The sequence below is a fragment of the Cupressus sempervirens genome, chromosome 3 (assembly GCF_028749045.1).
Source record: "Cupressus sempervirens isolate cs-2001-9-10 chromosome 3, ASM2874904v1, whole genome shotgun sequence".
Classification (NCBI taxonomy): domain Eukaryota; kingdom Viridiplantae; phylum Streptophyta; class Pinopsida; order Cupressales; family Cupressaceae; genus Cupressus; species Cupressus sempervirens.
In genome coordinates, this window is record NC_143120.1 from 1053469139 (window position 1) to 1053489181 (window position 20043).

A 20043-nucleotide genomic window follows, 5' to 3' on the forward strand; every position below is an offset into this window, starting at 1 on the left:
TATAATTCTAGTTCATGAAGTCATTCATTCTTGAGAGGTTGGGAAGAGGGAGGGTCTTCTCCTCAAGTTGGATCTCTTTAAAGCCTATTACTAGGTGGACTGGTCCCTCCTTGGAACAGTCCTCCAGGCTTTTGGTTTTGACCACCAGTTATGCAAACTTATATCCCAACTTGTATCCACCTCTTTGCTAGATATCATTATTAATGGGGCTCCAACTGAATTCTTCAAACCATTGAGAGGCTTAAGACAGGGAGATCCCCTTTCTCCCATCCTCTTCATCATCATGGCAGAGTGTATAGGTAGATTGATTCAGAGAAAAATATAGGAGGGGTCTTTGAGAGGAAACCAACCTTCTTCAGGGTATTTATCTTTCACTCACCAATAGTTTGTGGATGACATAATAATGGGAGGAGAAGCTTCACTCTCGAAGGCCAAATTGATGAAGAGTTTACTAGATATGTATACCAAGGGAATTTGCCAGCTTATTAATTGGGCAAAAAATTTGGTATTCTTTATCAATACTCCTGTAGATAGACAAAGGAAGATTGTAGGAATTCTTGGTTACGAGGTTGGAAGCCTGCCTTCGAGCTATCTTGGACTCTCGTTGGGGAATGAGCTACCTGATTCTTTTTGGAACGGGCTTATTGATAGGTTCAACAAGAAGCTATTAGGTTGGAAAGGAACCACCCTCAGCCAAGCTAGTAAATGCCTTCTAGTGAAGTCCACCCTTCAAAACCTTCCCGCACATGCCTTGAGTCTCTTTGGGATTTCGGTCAATTATGTTGAGAAAATGAAAAGATCTAAAGAGATTTTCTATGGTTTGGAATGGTAGAACATAAAATATACCCCCTTATGGCCTAGGATAATGTTATCTTCCCTAATTATTATGGGGGTCTGGGAATCAGAAAACCTAGGCATCTCAACAGTGCCCTCCAAGCTAAGTAGGTTTGGAACATATTTAACAATACTGGAGAATGGAGAGATATTTTTGTGGATAAGTATATTAGGAGACCTTCTCTAAGATATTTACTCAATGATTTTGACATCCTGACTGACTTGATTATATGGAACAAGATCTTAAAGGCTAAAACCCTAACTAATTCTAAGGCCAAATGGAAAGTGGGAAATTGAGAGAACATCCTCTTCTGGCATGATAATTGACTGATTTAGGGTCCTCTCATTAATAATCCCACCTATGATAACTAGACCAATACCTGTATAAGGTTGTTTAGAATAAAAGTAAGTGACTATATAACGGACTAGGGATGGAGAGACTTGTCCTTGATATTGAATGATCTCAAGCCAATAATGGTGACTTTGAACATTTTGATTTTGAAAAATAACAAGGATGAACTGATATGGGAGAGAAACTCAAGCGGATCTTACCCGATGGCCTTGGGGTATAGCTCCCTTTGGAGTCTAAAGGAGAAACCTCTTTGGGCTAAGGCCTAGATGCTCGGCCTTACCCCTAAATCATCTATCTAACTATCATCATGAAATAACTAAAATCACTATATGAATATACAAATCATCATCATCAGAAGAATAAACATGAACATATGAAATAACTGAGTACCAAGTAGTTCATCAAATATGTAAACTAAGTATAAAATAACATTAATCAAATTACGTAACCAAGTACCACTAAATCATAACACAACCATAAAATCTAGTCTAAAAGAATTCGATAATAAAACATGAAAAGTAAACTAGGGGCAAGCACTACATCCTCCTCCCTTGTCTTAAACTTACTCTAGGAAGCCAACTATCACTACTAAGATAAGTCACAAAATAATGTTTGAAACACCAAGTGTTATGAATCCAAGTTTTATTTTCATAGTTCTATTGTTTCCAATTTATTTGTTTATATTTTCAAGTGATAAGTCTTTTTGTTTAATCTTGTTGCAAGTTTAACTATTTATTAACTAATGGTACACAATATGCCTAGAGTTCTCAATGTTGAAACTCGGGCTTTGATACCATATGTAATGTCACGCTAGGGAACCCAAAAGAAATTAACCTATTATGTCACTAAGTTTTCCAAAAATTTTTTTTGAAAGATTAAAATAACAAGAGATAAAATAGCAGAAGCAATAACTCACATACATATAAAGTAATGCAATAATAGTTACATCTCCCAAGAGTTCCATGACATTGAATCACGTACATAAGTTTTATTCAGATTAAATATGATACTAAAAAAGTCCACATCATAGGATAACCATAAGTAAAAAATAAAATAAAATAATATACAAGTACATCATGTCACATGACATTATCCAACATGCATTTTCATCCTTTGTACAAGTCACAAGGTATGAAATGTTAAAAGAATATTTATTGTGATAAGGTACAACATCTCATAAGATCTCTAATAATCAAAGTACAATAAATCAAAATATGACCATAGCACATAATCATAAAATTAGAAGAATAGAACAACTACAAAAACACATCCAATATCGACATCTAGCTGTCGGATCTCAATGGTAAAAGAAACACTACCACCTGACCTTGTGGAACCTAAATGGACCACTCCCACCATGCTGAGGAGATAATCTCAAATCGCAAATGGATAACAATCCAAAATTGTAATAAGATTCTAGGTCAAGGAATCTTGGTAGCAATCTATCTCAAAGGTACCAAGTACACAAGTAACATCTAATCCTAGAGGCAACAAAGACACGAAAGAAATCTAATATGCATGTGGGCAAGTGTCATCACATAAGTCAACTCTAAGGTTACCCTGGTAGCCTCTTTGGACTCTGCCCCCTAGTGACTCTATGCAACATTAGTATCCTTTCTTACAGAAAAGGCATACTAACAAGTCAAGGTCACAACCAACCATCCTCTCTACTCTCATCCTAGCTTGTAGTAGCACTCAAGATATGGATGAGGTAAAACATTGACTCATGTTAATTTATTTTAGCCAATTTAATGAAATGTTATCACTTATTAATACATCTTAGAATGGGTTACCCAGGCAACCTCTTTAGGGCTCTGACTTCCATTGTAAGCCACTTCACAACATACACATAGATAACCTACCCTAAGCTCATAAAATTTATATCTCGTAAAATTTCAATATTCACCTTAGTCCTATACAAACAACTAGAATGAACCAATAGATAAATCACAATATTCACCTTAGTGATATACAAGCAACTGGAAAGCACCAATAGATAAATCACAATATTCACATCAACCCTATACAAGAAACTAGAAAGCACTAATAGATAATTGATCAAAAACCTCATAAGTTACACCAAGAAAATCATAATACATGAGCTTACAAAAAAGAACTCGATCTCATCACACAGACATGTGGATATAGCACATTGGTTGGGAATACAATAATCGAGACAAAACACCACCACATAAAAGCAACACAAAAACAACCACTTCACAAGCCTCTGGTAAACATGCATATCTACTCAAACTACTAGGTTTCCCCCAAACCCACCACAAAATAAAACATGACATTTCAACATGTATTTAAAACAAGTGTAATTATTTAGTCTTTTTAAAAAAAATATATAATTCCATAAAAATTGATTTGCATATTATCATGTTAATAATTTAAACAATCTTAAATCATGAATGATTTAAATAATAACATAAATATATATTATTAGATTAAATCTTAATATCAATTTTATTTCTAAATTATTAATTTGACTTCTATTTAAGTTTAATATTAATATTTACTTTTCCTTTAATTCATAATGAAACTCGAGATCACTCAAATTTGAAATTATAATTATAATGAAGTTATCTATAATTTCTCTCATAATATTAAATATTCATGATTAGATGATTATATAGTGAACTACACTATAACTTCTCTTAAATTATAACTAAATTGCAATTATTTATTTATTAACTTCCCATTTGCATAATAAATATAAAATCATTTTATGGAACTAATCGTTTAACTAAACTTAAAGATTCTTTAATACTAACATCCACTTAATAACTAAATGAGTAGTATTAATTTAACTTTTGAAATTAATAAATAATTATAAAAAATTAAAATTAATTGATATTTAAAAAAAAATCAAAATTATTAAAAAATTCCAAATTTTAATTTTTTGTTTAAATAATAAATCTAAAAATAGAATTTTCAGAATTGATAAATAATCATTAAAAAAGTTATTATTATTATTTTTTTATTAATTAATAAATCCAAAAACTATATTATAATTTTATAAAACATTCAATTAGTATTTTCCCATGCCTTCGATCTCTCAAATCATGCAACAATATACTTAGTTTTCTATATTTAGTATATTTGTTTTCATATGCATGCATAAGTTTACCCACAACATGGTTTTCTCTCAATTAATCTTTTGATTTTCGATAAATTTTGCAATTAAATTATTTTAGATATAAGAAGAATATTTATCTTTATTTAGAAAACTCATGATAATCACATGACAAATTTAAAGTTCAAATCCTAGCTGTTCAATTTGTTGTTTTCTTCCAGTTTTCTATAATCAAATTATAAAGGGTTTTAAAATAATACAATCTTAATAATTTTTCAATTTTTTCTATAGTTTTTCTAAGTCATGTTTTCTTGATTAATAAGCCTTCATTTTCAAAATCTAAAACATAATTATTTATCCAAAGGTTAATACAATAAATTTATAAGCACTATGCAACCACCCAGGAAGACACAGAGTAGGCAGATCTTTTAATAAAATTCTACAATGGGTTTTCAAACCCTATCTCCAAATAACAACTAAAATCTAAGACAACATGTGAATGCATGCAAATCCAAACCCTTCGAAACTTTCAACAATTCTTTTGCTTCAATTTCAAATTTTGCTCTCCAAAACTTGTGTATGTAGAAATTAGCTCTAATATCCTAATAAAGAATTTTCTCCTCTTAGGGTTTTTGATTTTATGAACATGTAAAAGCCTTTCTTTTTATTATTTTAATTAATTTAATTCTTGTGCATACTTTTTGCATTTTAATTATAATAAAGTTTATTTAAATTATTCTCACTTGCATTTATTAAATAATAAGACATAATTAGAAAAAATATATATTAATTTACCTAATAATAATATTTAGAGTTCATTTAAAAAATGAAACTTCTAAATTAATTATTATTAAATTAAATGAATACAATTATGTCAAATTTGTACTTTTAATTAAATCTTTAAATTGATTTCCACTATTTAATTAATTTCTCAATTAACTAAATATAATTAAAATTTGAGTTTTCTTTATAAATTTTTTGTTTAATTAAATCATTTAATAATATCTTTGTTTGATTTAATTATAACCAAAAATCATAGCAGAACCACAAATTGAATAAGAAAACCCATCTAAAAGACAAAGTACAAATTCAAACTCAAAGGGTCAAAATCTTGAATTCATGTCACTTGATGGATTTAGAAGGGCACATAACTCAGATACTTGTCCTATATTTTAGGACAATTGGCTCAAGGTTAGGATTTGGACTCAAGAACTATCTCCCCTCTTTACCATTGAGATATTGCAATAGGGCACACTTATCTTGGCAATTTAGGGAAGTCAATGCCTAGTACCTGCAATTTGCATAAAAGTCAAACATGTACATATTCATATGTGTGTGTGTGTGTGTGTATCTTAACTAAATAGGTAACGGTGGGAAGTGGTAGATCGTGTAGATCTCGACAAGAAAGTGACTACAACTCCCTCCCTCAATCACATCAGAAACATCAAACATACATGTACACCATACATATGCAAGTATGGGGTAAGTAACCTTAAAAATTGTATATAAATCATCCATCTAACTATCATCATGAAACAACTGAAATCACTATATGAACATAGAAAGCATCATCATCAAAAGAATAAACATGAACACATGAAATAACAGAGTATCGAGTAGCTCATTAAATATATACACTAAGTATGAAATAATATCAAACAAATTAAGTATCCAAGTACCACTAAATCATAACACATAACCATAAATTTGGCCTAAAAGAATTCAACAATAAAATATGAAAAGTAAACAAGGGGTAGGCACTACATCCTCCCCTTTAGACTTAGGCTTACTCCTAGAAGCCGACTATCACTACTAAGATAAAAAAAAGTAAAAATTTATGCAGTCACAAAATAATGCTTGAAACACCAATTAGTTTTATGAATCCAAGTTTTATTTGCATAGTTCTATTGTTTAGAATTTTTTTGTTTATATTTTCAGTTGATAAGTCTTTTTATTTAATCTTGTTAAAAGTTTAACTATTTGTTAACTGGTGGCGCACAATATCTCCAAAGTTTTGACTGTTGAAACTTGAGCTCTAGTACTAGATGTAACACCTTACCAGGGAACCCAAAAGGAATTAACCTATTATGTCACTAAGTTTTCCAAACATTTTTTTTGAAAGATTAAAACAAGAGATAACATAGCAAAAGCAATAACTCACATACATACAAAGTAATACAATACTAGTAATATCTCCCAAGGATTCTATGATGTTGAATCACATACATAAGTTTATTAAGATTAAATTTGATACATAACAAAGTCCACATCATAGGGTAACCATAAGTACAAAATAAAATGAAATAATATACAGGTACATCAGATGTCACATGACATAATCCAACATGCATAATCATCCTCTATACAAGTAACAAGGTATGAAATGCTAAAAGAATATTGATCATGATAAGGTACAACATCTCATAAGATCTCCAATAATCAAAGTACGATAAATCAAAATATGACCATAGAACATAATCACAAGATCATAAGAATAAAACAATAGCACAAACACATCCAACATAGACATCCAGCTATCAAATTTCAATGGTATAAGAAACACTATCACCCGACCTCGTGGAACCTAAATAGACCACTCCCACCATGCTAAGGAGATAATATCAAGTCCCAAATGGATAACAATCCAAAATTGTAACAAGAATCTAGGTCAAGGAATCTTGATATCAATCTATCTCAAATGTACCAAGTACACAAGTAACATCTGATCCTAGAGGCAACAAAGACACACAAAAAACCTAATATGCATGTGGGCAAGTGTCATTACATGAGCCAACTCTAAGGTTGCCCTAGCAACCTCTTTTAACTTCGGTCCCCTAGTGATTCTATGTGGAATTGATATCCTTTCTTATAGATAAGGAACACTTTGAATCTTAACCCTCTATTTAGCCTTAATTCTTATAAATAAGATGGATTTGAAGTTCAAATAATCCTTATTCTTAGATTTACATTATTACTATAGTGAATTGCTAACTCATATGCATTGTATTTTCTCAATTCTTAGTAATTAGCTTATAATTGTTTTCAATTTGGTAAATAAACATAGGATTTTAACTCATTTCTCATAAATTGCATTAAATCTCTAATGTTAGGCATGTATTGTCACTAATTAGGGACTCAATTTTGAGGTAAAATGATCACTTTATCACACTCTTCCTATCAGAGAGCAATGGGAAATTTTTTTATAGGGTTTTGAGTAATTTGATTGATATATTTTATGTGCTAAGGTCCCTAACATTGAAATGTCTTATTGAAGCATGTTTTTTGTAGGTATACTTTCTTGAGACACATTTGTGAACATTGAGAATGTTATCCATTTCATGAGATATTGTTGCATCATTAACTCATAGTTTCAGAGCTTCTATATTTTCTTAGAAGATACTAGAAATTATTGTAGAATTTGATTTTGCACCTATCGATCAGATTTTCTCAATGTCTTCTCAATTGAATTATTAATGAATTACTCTTCTTGAACACCATGTGTAATGTTCCTACTACTATGGTTACAAAAAACCTACAAAATAATTATTAGAATTAAAAAGCAACAGGTCTAATTATAATATTATACCATCAATCTTATCCCAAACCTTAAAGATGTCTCTAGATCAGATTTCCTAACCCTTTAGTTATTTGACCATCTTCTCTGGAGTTCACCCCTTAAGTTTCTTCTTGGATGGGATATTCTATATCCAAGGCCAATCACATATGCATATGTTGACATCATCAAATTATTTTTTTCATTATCTATTTATCATCTAGTTATTCAAACAAGGCTACTAATATGTCGTACTAGTATGATATCCATCCATATAAGCATCTATCGTCCTACAATGGCACAATGAGATTCCATTTACCACTCAACTAGTCTCTTGGAATAAATAATTTGGTAATGAAGTGATGATGTGTTTGTTGGCATAACTGATTAAACCTAATGTTGAAGAGATGATGTATGATGATTTGTTAAAGATTGGAAAAATACTTTACAATAGTTAAACCGGTTATTTGGTTGCCACTGATGTCAATTATTTAATTAATTATTTTACCATGTTATTACATATTAATTATTGCTAGCCTATAGGAAGGTGAAGTGATGTGCCATGAATCTATGTATATGATAGCACCTATTTATATGAATAATTAAGTTATGTGTAATGGAATCAAAGTGGTTTTTTGCTAAAATAGTCAGTGATAGATAGTTAAGTGATTTGAATGTTTCTTCATATTTGTGAAGAGTTAGTTAAATAGATCATTGGATATGGTTGATGATCATGTCAAGATGATATAGTTAAGATGGTACCTTGAAATATGCATAGGTAAAGGTATTTTAGTGATGAAGAAATGCTGCTAATAGGAATAGGTAAACTAAAGTGAACAAGGGAACTAAGACCAAAGAGGTGAATTAGAATGAAAAAGTAAACAAGAATGAACAAAAAAATAAAGATTAAAAGGTAAACAAAGAACATTTTGTAAATATTTGAGGACTAGTCATAAGAGTTGAATTATTATTGGGATAGATGATGATTTTTAATAATTATAAGGTACATCTATGATTTGTGGAAAGAATTGATTACACATTAATCAAGGTAATGTGTTTGAGGAAGATTTTTCAAGAATTTTCTATATGGTCAAAATGGAATATGGAGTTGGAATGATTTCCAAGGTACATATCGAACGAGAGTCAACGCAATTGGGAGAAAATAAAGAATGAATGGTTAGACATGGTTTGTGATGAATGAATTAATTTCAATAATTGGGTTTAGGCTATGTTACTTGATCAAGCTAGAGTACAAAGTATGCTATGTTGTGGAGCTACAGAGCTTAATTAGTTTTGATATAGTAGAGGTAGTATGCATTATAGACCATTTTTAATATGTTACTCTAATAATTTTGACAAAAAAATCCTTTAATTGGGTGGATCTTAATAGGTCCCTATTATAAAATACTCTAAGAAGGTGGCATTCTAAAGAATGTTCAAAATCCATTAACAAGGTTACTCTTAGAAGGGTAAATACTTTAACAAGTTTATAGGGAAATCCCTTTGTTGTTACACAGAGCCTAATAAAACTTAAAGGTTAATTTTTCCCACTTCCTTCAACATCATTTCCCACATATATAGTATCTTCTTTTAGTGGTATTGAGTTGCAATGGGTTGCAGATTATAATTAGGTTGAAATAGTTGGATAATAATATTGTACTATTTTTTTGTGTGGATGTAGCCTAGGGATTAGGTGAACCACATCAAAAATGTTTATCTTTTTTTTTCTTATGTATACTTTGTTCCTTTATGATATTGGTTATATTTTCATGTAATTGTTATTTCTCTTTATTCCTAACACCCTTATCAGGGTGGCAATAGTTATTTTGTAACCCTTAACTAACCTCCTAAAAAAGCATATTCCAGAAGAGTACACAATCTTTTACCACCATTACACACCATTTTTTTCACTCTATCTGAGTTTCCACGAGATATAATATGGTTTCAAATTTGTGTGGATGATTTTTATGTGTTTGCATGTTTTTTATTTAGGTAAAAATAGGTTTTGAAGGGATCCTAAAACCCTTAACAATCCCTTACAGTGTAGATATTCAAATACAACATGGATGGATCAAAAAAGTACAAAGAAATAAACCACAACCCTAAAACATAGTTAGACCCAAAACTAGCATTAACCAAAAGACAACAAAGGCCCTTCGCCAACCAAGACAAAACAAATAAGAAGGTCAACCATACCAACTAATACAATTACCTAAGAAGGATATCAACATCTTTCTCAATATCTTCCATCTTTTGAAACACCTCCATGATGTTACTCTATTATTTAGTCATCACGGGATCTTTCTTCTTATACTTGGATCTAGTTCTAATTCTTGGACTAGCAACAACACTAGTTGGCTGACTAGAATAGGTTTCTAGGTTGATCACTTTATTAATTTTAACCATGGCATGTCAATTCTTCAAATTTATTAAAGAGGATTTGAAACCATCATGGTTATGCCTAATAATTATTTGAAGTATCATTTCACTCTTATTGAACCTATTGAGGATACCTCATGTCCTAGAGTCAACAACCGCTTTGATACATTTTCCAAACTCACAATGTAATGTCCATCACTCCTAGCCTTCTTGGTACCATCTTTGATCTTATCCTATTGGTTATGACCATACCATCCATATTTTTAGAGATCACAATCATCCTTTGATCAAGGGACTTAATTTCCTTGTGAATACACTTATCAATCCTAAAGGAGTAGGCATATTTATCTTTGATAGTCTCCAAAATCCTCATAGTATTGTCTCTATCATTATCAATCTCCTTAGACTATGACTACTCATAAGTGCTGGTATGATTAGTGTATATCTCCTTATAATTCATCTCCCAATTACCTTTGTACCCCTCATTCAAGAGAGGAAACATGCTCTCATTTTCCACTTTGAAGTCAAGGTTGACAATATTCTCCTACTTATCAATTTTCTCATTGGCACAGTGAGCTTTGTTTTGGTTTATATATTACTTTAAGTTTATTTACCTATTGTGTTGATTGAGGTTTTAAGGGGTTAAAGTTCTAATCAATTTGTTGGGTGTAAATTTTAGTTTGAATTGGTGATTATTGATTCCCCACCCCTCTCAATAATCATTCCTAAATTAGCAATTGGTACTATATTATTGGTTCCTTTATTTAAAAATCTTATCATCTAAGTGAAAAGATCCAAAGATGCATAGAAAGGAGGAACCCAAGTTCACAAGGGATAAATTTACCACATGGGAAAGTGGAACAAGGTTACATTTTTTAGGTCTTGCAAACACAACAATTGGCTACCCTATCACAAAGTATACACTACCTACTAGAACCCCTAATGTAGATAATAGAAGAGAAATGTTGATCCACAACTGGGTGATAATAGAGATTAAAAGTGCTCTATCTGATACATAATATGTTGATCTCAATGACATGGATAATGCAAAGTACATGTGGGACAAGTTGACAAAAGTATATGGTGGAGATGTTTGTGTCCAAAAGACTAAGGTTTATAGTCTTAGAAGAAAGTATGATGAGGCAAGGATGCAACAAGGTGAAAACATTTATTGATATAATTTGAAGCTAAAGGAAGTCATTGCAACAATCAAAGTAGCTAGAGTAAAAATTGAAGATGTTAAAGTTGTAAGTAAAATCTTGAGAAATCTTGAGAAATCAAGAGATAACATCTATTAGCCCTAATATTTTACATTCAACTCATTGATTGGAAAGTTAACTGTATTTGAACTAAGAGATTTCAATAGTAGTAAAACTAAAGTTGAAGTTTATTTTCAAGCTTCCCTAACCCTTAGTTCATCTATAAAAGTAAAATAAATCACTCATAGTGCTGATGATTATGGGTGTTTACTAGTTGAGGAGAAAGAGAGATAGAAGAACATGAAGCATTGATAGTTAAGAGGATTCCACAAGGTAAAGGAAGAAACCAAGGCAATAGTCCTATTGCTTGTTGGACTTGTAGCTAGATTGGCCACTTATCTCACAGATGCCCTAACAAATACAAGAATGATAATGACAATGAGAAGAATGATAGGTACAAAAAATTCAAGAACTATAAGGAAAAAATAAAGAAAACATGTTACATAATTGAAGATTTTGGAATTGATTTTGATTTTGATGGAAATAATGATGATGAAGAAATAGTTTTTTTTGCAAAGGAAGAGCCATCTACCTATGAAGAAGGAATTAGTGAAGAGAAATTATTAATTTTAAGTGCAAAAAATAATGATGACAAGATTATTGATAGTGGGTGCACACACCATATGACCAATGATAAGTACAAGTTCATCTCAATGGAAGAATGTGATGAAAGTCTGGTTAGATTTGGTAATGGATCACCATGTATCATAAGAGGTAAAGGTTTTGTTGAGCTTAATAAAAACATTACTTATGGTGTCTATAGGATAATGGTTTGAAGTATAACTTGTAGAGCATATCACAATTGAATAACAAAGTTTTTAGATTTGAATTGAGTAATGGTATGTGAAAGATAAAGAAAAGTCTATTGAATTGATTGCAACTAGTGAATAGACAAGAGGTGATATTTTCAAATTAAATAATTATAATGTCAGAGTAATTAGATATTTTCCAATTAACTCTAGTTTTTTTAAGCTAAACTTTTGGAATCTAATAATCAATTCCTTTATTAATTATTATGATGCAACCTAGGTTAGACCTTTTTCGAGTTTCAATCTCCTTTATAAGGACAATCTCTCTTTGTAATTATTAACCAATTCACTTTTGATAATAGAAATCTCTCTTTTTGCTCATCAAGAATGTCTCATCTATGGATCTAGCAATTACAACCTCCATATCTTTTTGCTTCTCTCTTTTGTGAAAGGTGTTTGCATGCAGGTGATGCTTGGGAGCTGTGGGGTTGATCTTTCATCAACTTCAACATGGTATCAGAGCTCCAAATCTTCGTGACCCTATTTTGTTTTTGAGAAGTTTGGCATCAGTTTTCATATATGAGATTTCAATGTTTATTTAATTGATTTGGGGGGTCAATGATTTTTGAGGCACTGGAAAAATGAACATCACCGTTGAGCTCAAAGCACTTGAAAACCCCCATCTCCATATAAAATACATCTAATTTGGATGCTATTGAAATTTGAGGCAAATTTTTTTTTGCACCTAAGTCATTTTGACCTGGGCACACAAATTGAGGTGATGCTATTTTTGATTTTTTTGTCAAAAAATTTATTGCAAAATTTTATTTTATTTTGCAAAATGCATACCAAAGTGTTTGGAAGCGCTACCTTGTTCAATAACTTGCCATACTTTTGGGCTTGTGCTCTCTTTCTCTCTCCTCTATGTTGAGGGTTTTTGTGGAATGAGAGATTTTTACTCTGTAGGCCCTTTGTCCTACCAGTGTTAGTGCCTAACTAACACTGCCACCTATCAACATTTGTACCTCCTAAGATAGTCTACCTCCAAACTCTGACCTCCTCTCCAACCGACGGTCTTCTCCATGAGATGGCTTTTTCACTACAACTTTGTGATTCATATTTGGTAGAGCCCACAAGGGTGCCAAATTTGAGGAGGTGCTCCCACCTTCAAATCTTTTGAACTACCAAAATACCCAAGAATTGCCTTTCTTAAATTCTATTTAGTGAGTTTAACATAGGTGGTTTTGGAGATTGGTGATTTGTATTTGTTTTGGGGCAACATATTTGGAAGCTTTTTTTGGATGACACAATGTTTTGATGGAGCATAAGCTTTTAATGTACTGCATGTCATGCATGCCCTCCTTCACATGCACATCATCCTAAGTTTCCAGTTTTAATGGAGATGATGTTTCTTTTTTTGGGACTCATGCGTAGGCAAGGTGATAGCGCATGGATTATTGTGCTCATGACTACGAATTATTTGGTCACAAGCATTCTCAATGCCTTAATTGGAGGTTTTTTTTTTCTTTGAGTTTGGTCCCATCCACCACCTCTAGACGGACCCTCAAATTAGCTCCACCTCACTTGGTGGCATCTACATACACAAGCTTCACTTTGCCTTGTGCGCTGAAAATGATTTCACACTTCTTAGTGGGCTGGACTATATGTGTGGATTGTTATTGGTTTTTTATTGTCAAAGATAACAGGCCCTTCTTGAGCTCTTTTGTGGAGTTGACAATTCTTTAGTTTTTTGAGGGGATGTGTGTGTTTCTTGTGCACCTTCTCTTCTTTTTGGGGAGATTTTATGGGACCATGCATCAATTTTGGAAGCTTCACATCAGGAGGTCCACTGAATGTGAGTCTCATCTACCCCTTAGTTTTGGAGTGCATGAGTTTTTCATAGCCATGTGGCCCCACGTCATCTTTGTATTTGCATGCAAGTGATTCTTGGGAGCTGTAGGGTTGATCTCTCATCAACTTCAACATGGTATCAAACCTCCAAATCTTCATGTCATTGTTTTGTTCTTGAGAGATTTGGCATCAATTTTTAGATTTGCGGCTTTTAAAGGATTTTTGTATTGAATCTGGGCAGTCACTAATTTTCGGTGCACTTTGATCCCAAATGGACATCACCAGCACCGAAGAACCCCTATTTTCATAATTGTCAAATTTTGACATAGTTGGAATATGAGGCAAAATAATATTGCTTTTAGTTTTGGCATAGACCCCAAGGTGGTAATTTTTTTTGTTTTTCCCTTCCAACAACTTTTTTTGATCTACCTATGGTTTTTTGGCCATAACTTGCTCATCCGAACAACCAAGATAACCACTAGAATGCAAAAAAGTGAAAAACTAAATGGGATGTGCTTGGAGCATAATCTGGAAAATAAAATGTCTCAAGATATGTCTCCTGAAGTGAAAAATAAAAATCCTAAATTTGATATCCAAAACAACCATCAAAAGTGCACCAAAACTAAAAATAACCTCCACCACTAGAATAGGCTCGGAACCAACTTTTCGATGATATCTTGTTTGTGAATAACAGAGTCTGGATGAGCAAGTTATGGCCAAAAAACCACATGTAGGTCAAAAAAGCATTGGACAGGAAAATCAAATAAAAATACCACATTAAGATCCATGCATAAATGCTTCAAATAATATGCCTAATAGTTTGATAAATTTCCTCGAGAAGCATGTCAATTTCGTACCAAAATTGTCCCAATTTGCATGCAAAAATCTCAATGTGCGTACCAAAAAATCTCAATTTTTGAGCCTACATGTGGTTTTTTTCCCTTACAACACTTTTTTTGACCTACATGTAGTTTTTTGACCATAACTTGCTCATTCAAACTCTATTTTTTGCAAATGAGATATCACCAAAAAGCTGATTTCAAGCCTGTCATGATGGTGTAGTTTATTTGGATTTTTGATACTGTTTGGTTTCTAGTTTATGTAGTAAAATTTAGATGTTCCATTTTGCACTCCAAGAGACATATCTTGAGACATTCTATTTTCTAGATTCTACTCTAGGCACATCCCATTCTTCTTTTTTTTTTTTGTGCATTCTGATGGATATCTTGGTTATTTCAGGTTTGGAGATCAATCTTGTTGTTTCAAATAATTTTTCATGAGTTGTACTATCTATTGTATCAGCCTTATGTCTCTTTTGATCTTTGTTGACATCCCTTTGTAGTATTTTTGCAAATGCACTGTGATAAAGTGCCACTCTACTGCATTTTGGGATCTTGCACATCTTTGTATTTTTTTGTACTTGCACTACATTATAAAGTTCCTTGGGGGGTTTCATGTTGGCCATATTGGCCATCTTCCTTTGTCAAGTGAGTGTTCCTTCCACAATATTAGCCTCATGATGTGTTGATGACACATGCCTATAATACTCCAAAATTGGCACATTGCCATGCTAAACCAATTTTGGTCTATTTAATCAATCTAAAGTCCTATTTTACTAGGCAATTCTAATTTTGATAATCACTACTTGACCTAAGTGTCAAATATAGAAAAACCCTAATTTGCATTAATTACACTCTTTATTTAATTTCTAAGTATTGACTCGATTTAGCTACATTAAACCTATTAATTAAGTTAATTTAATTATAAGTTTTCATACTTTAATTAAATTAAAATTACTTTTTAGCTAATGTACAAGGGAATTAAATGTATTTGATTTAATAAGATAATGTCCTCATTTTAATTATTGAGTTTAATTATTCAATCAATTAAGATTATACATATATGAGGTCATATTCTATATTATTAAAATAAATATCCTCTTCAAATCTTCTCTTCAGTTTAGAAATGAAAATTCTAAGTGAACTAGAATTGGGAATGGAATTAACTCAGTTAATTCTCTCTCACACTTAGAAGTGAATTAGTTAACTTCATCTGCACAAGGAATTTTCCACTCTAATTGAATCTCATTTCCAATCTTGACTATTCATTCAAATTGATCTCAACCATTGATCAATCCCTGAATTCTATTTAAGAAGCTCTCAATTCCTCATTACAGAGGTTGAATTAATTTTGCATCAAACTTATGTTGAAATATCTATTCATTGCTTAAATTTCTTACATATTAATGTCATTATAGTTTAAAATGCATACATATAGTATAATTTTCTTTCCTTTATTTCTAGATTAATTGCATACATTTAGCTTTAATTGCATATCATATAGCTATTAAAAATCCTTCATACTAGATGTCTGGTTGCTAGCTTCTCATTCTAAGAGCAATAACATAATCAATCTAGTTAGGAGGCAATAGATCAAACTGTTGGACATCTCAGATGAACAATCCTATGTTTATCCCAGGATGATCTCTCAATTAAGGATCATGTCGATGTGTGTGTGAAGAATGAGGCCCACCTTTCCCACATATAGTGCCATTATAGGTGCTTGTACTTCTTTTGCACTCTCGATGTTCCTAGTTCTTCTTTCAGGAGGAGATATTGCATTGAGTTTCAATGTTTATGTCTTACCTCTCAGCATTATGGGGGGTTATGTTGGTTCTATTATTTTCTTGGTTTGATGGAGTGAGTTATGTATTCAGTATTTGATCCTATGTATTGGGTGATTGCAATGGCTGGATACCTATGCATTTTGGTGAGATGGATCATTTACCATATAAACATTCTTTCATTCATTTTTCTTGGAGACCATGAAGATATCTCCATCTTCAATTGATCAACTCTTCAAACTTAGTCTTCTCTACCCAGTCATGTTTTATCACCAATAAATTTTGACCCAATTTTTGACAAAATTTGGTTGAAATTTAGACTCATGTTGGTCAAAATTGTGACCAAGTAGTGTGCCACAATTTTTATTGTCAAAATTTTGACCAAACCTCCAATTGGTTGAAATTTATACCAAATCTTTGGTTGAAAAGAGTGAATTTTGGATGAGTCTAATTGGTCACCATTGGTCAAAATTTTGACCAAATCTTGGTGGAAAACTTTTAAGAATTAGTTAAAATTTTGATCAATTCTAGTCTATCCCATGACCAGGATGCCAAAGTCATGACCAAAGAGTTGTTCGCAATTTTGACCAATTCTTGGTGGAAAACCTCCAAGAATTAGTTGAAATTTTGACCAATTCTAGTCTATCCCATGACTAGGATGCCATGGTCATGACCAAAGGGTCGGTCAAACTTTTGACCAATTATTAGTGGAAAGCCTACAAGAATTGGTTAAAATATCGACCAATTCTGATCTATCCCATGATCAAGATGCCATTGTCACCACCAAAGAGTTGGTTGAGATTTTGACCAATTCTTTGTGGAAAATCTTCAAGAATTGGTTGTAATTTTGACCAATTTGATTTTTTTTTAAAAATAGTGGGTTGTAGTGGATATTGATTACCATTGTAATATGTATGATTTTTATTAGTGAGTGAATCCAAAAGAAGTTATTTTTCGATGGTGATTCTTTGTAGGGCAAGAACCTAACTCGTAGAGGTAGGGGCTACCATAGTAGCCACATTCAACAACAAACCAAAAGCTTGGTCAGATGGAGCAGAGCTATTGGCACCATCAGCAACCACAGGTGAGTCCTTAAGAGAAGAGTCTTTAAGGACAAAGTAATGTTGAACCAAATCCCCAAACCACCAAGAAGGTCTTTTCTTTTATTTCCTCAATTTTGCAAGGTAGTGTGCAACAATATGTCTAGTCTCAGAGTAGACCCTACAATGGAAAGGAATCCCTTCATAGTCTAGAGTCTAAATTCACAAATCATTAGGGGTGTCAAGTTTGATCTTCTCAAGGAGGCCCTTTAAAGAATCAACCACCACGAAGATGTGAGCATAAGTGGTATGCAAAATATTAGATGATTTAGAATCTACCATTTGGAAGTTACCAATGGCATCTCCCACAACTTCTAGAACTAAATCTAACCACAGGTAAAGGAGAAGATTTAGGAGTTTGAACCAAAGAGGCATATGAGAAAAAGATTCATATGTAGGGTAAATCTAGATAGATTCATAAATCAATAGGTCTCGGTCATTAATGTTAATATTAGAATGTATCAAAGAACAAAAGCCTCAGACCACCAAGAAGGTCTTTTCTTTGATTTCCTCAATTTTGTAGGATAACCCACAACAATATATCCAGTCCTAGAGTAGACCCTACAATGGAAAGGAATTCCTTCATAGTCTAGAGTCTGAATTCCTTCATGGTTCAAAATGACTGATGATTGGTTTTGTGTTTAAAAAAAATACAATAGAGGTCCCAAGATAGAAACAAATTGAGGTATGAAAGAAAAAAAACTTGACAAATAAAGCACATGTGAAAACATCCAAAAATAGCACAGAATAATTTAAAACATACCATTGCTTTCATCTTCAAAGTGAATGTCTTGGCATCGTATGGATTAGCCTTCATATCAGTAATAAATTTATCATTCCTCATTACAAGAAGATTTCCAAAAGCTAGTTAAGTATCAATGGAGCTTCTTACCACACATTATAATTATTTTTCTATTGATTTGCAAACTATATTTTCAAACAATGTTAAAATTGTTATTGCCACTTTATGTTTATCATTCAAGCGATAACTTCATTGATTTGTACCTTGTAGAAAAGGATCTTTGCTCTAACTAGACTCCTAGTATTATCCTGGGCCATACCATTTATATTTAGTTCAACAAAAGTGATCAAAGCAAAGAAATCCATCCTTCCTAGCTCAGTGATATACATTGCATGTTTCATTATCAAGTACCTTATGCTTTGAGTTACTGCTTGACATGTATATTCAACGGTTAGAGTGCTTGAACTTTAACATGATCCTCTATTTCTGAGGGTTTCTACTAACAAACCCTTTGGTAACTTTTTGAACGTAGGGGTTATCTTTATATAGTCCTTGAGAATCTTAAATTTCAAAATTGCAAGAAAATTCAAAATTGGGTGAAGAAGAAAATTTTGTTTCATTGTTATTGTTGCTGTTAATGTTATAATTCTATCAGATAAATTATGTTATATATATGAGATATATAATATATGATAAATATTATTCCATAATTAAATTATATTAAGAGTGCTATATATACATGGTCATATAATCATTATAATAAATTGAGGGTATATTACTTGTGTTATAACTATAACTAATGTAAGTTAATATATTAAAGAGACATGTATATTCAAGGGACATACCTCTTTACATCACATATATATTCATTTGTATAGTAACTTGGAAAACACATAAAATATCCACAAGTGCTATTACAAATTACATAATAGATTAATCGATCCTATTTCACTAACATGGTATCAGCGCATAGTTCAATCATGTGTCTATTCTTTCATAAATCTAAATAACCTTGTTGGTTGATATATGATATCAAAAGGTGTTCATTTATTTTTTAGTTCAAACAAATAATTTGGAGCATGTCCTTCATATCGTACATAATCAAATAATATGTCGTTATACACTAAGCATGATCTTGGTATCAGGCATCCCTCGATGGGGCCATCAAAGACAAAAAGCATGCACAAAAGTTAGCCAGCTATCTGTGAGAGAACATTCTTAGAGGGGAGTCAAAGTCCATGCCTATTGAATATGCACTATTTTTGAGAACATTGATTTTGGCATCAAATCTTTCCTAGGACAATTTGATTAAGGAAAATCAGCCCTTCTCGAAGAAATTATATCTAAGCGATGGTTCACAGTGCCCCTATTTTGATGAGTATCTAGACGTGGCCTTGTAGACATGATTGTTCGACTGCCTTTGTATCCAGTTCTTCAACAATCATGACTAATGATGATGCTTCCAATATGATGGTCATGGAACAACTTAAAAGTCAAAACAAATTACCATATGTGACAAGAT

At 32.0% G+C, this 20043-nt stretch overlaps 1 protein-coding gene across 1 annotated transcript; it reads left to right on the top strand.

Moving 5' to 3' along the window:
• The first annotated feature begins 403 nt into the window (after positions 1 to 403).
• Positions 404 to 832, top strand: LOC149570355 (uncharacterized). The gene has a single exon (XM_089817152.1). The coding sequence runs from the start codon at positions 404 to 406 to the stop codon at positions 830 to 832; it is 429 nt and encodes a 142-aa protein (XP_089673278.1).
• Positions 833 to 20043: the final 19211 nt, after the last annotated feature.

Excerpts from the sequence above, each read along its gene's own strand:
- LOC149570355 (XM_089817152.1), top strand. The coding sequence starts at position 404 with ATGGGAGGAGAAGCTTCACTCTCGAAGGCCAAATTGATGAAGAGTTTA.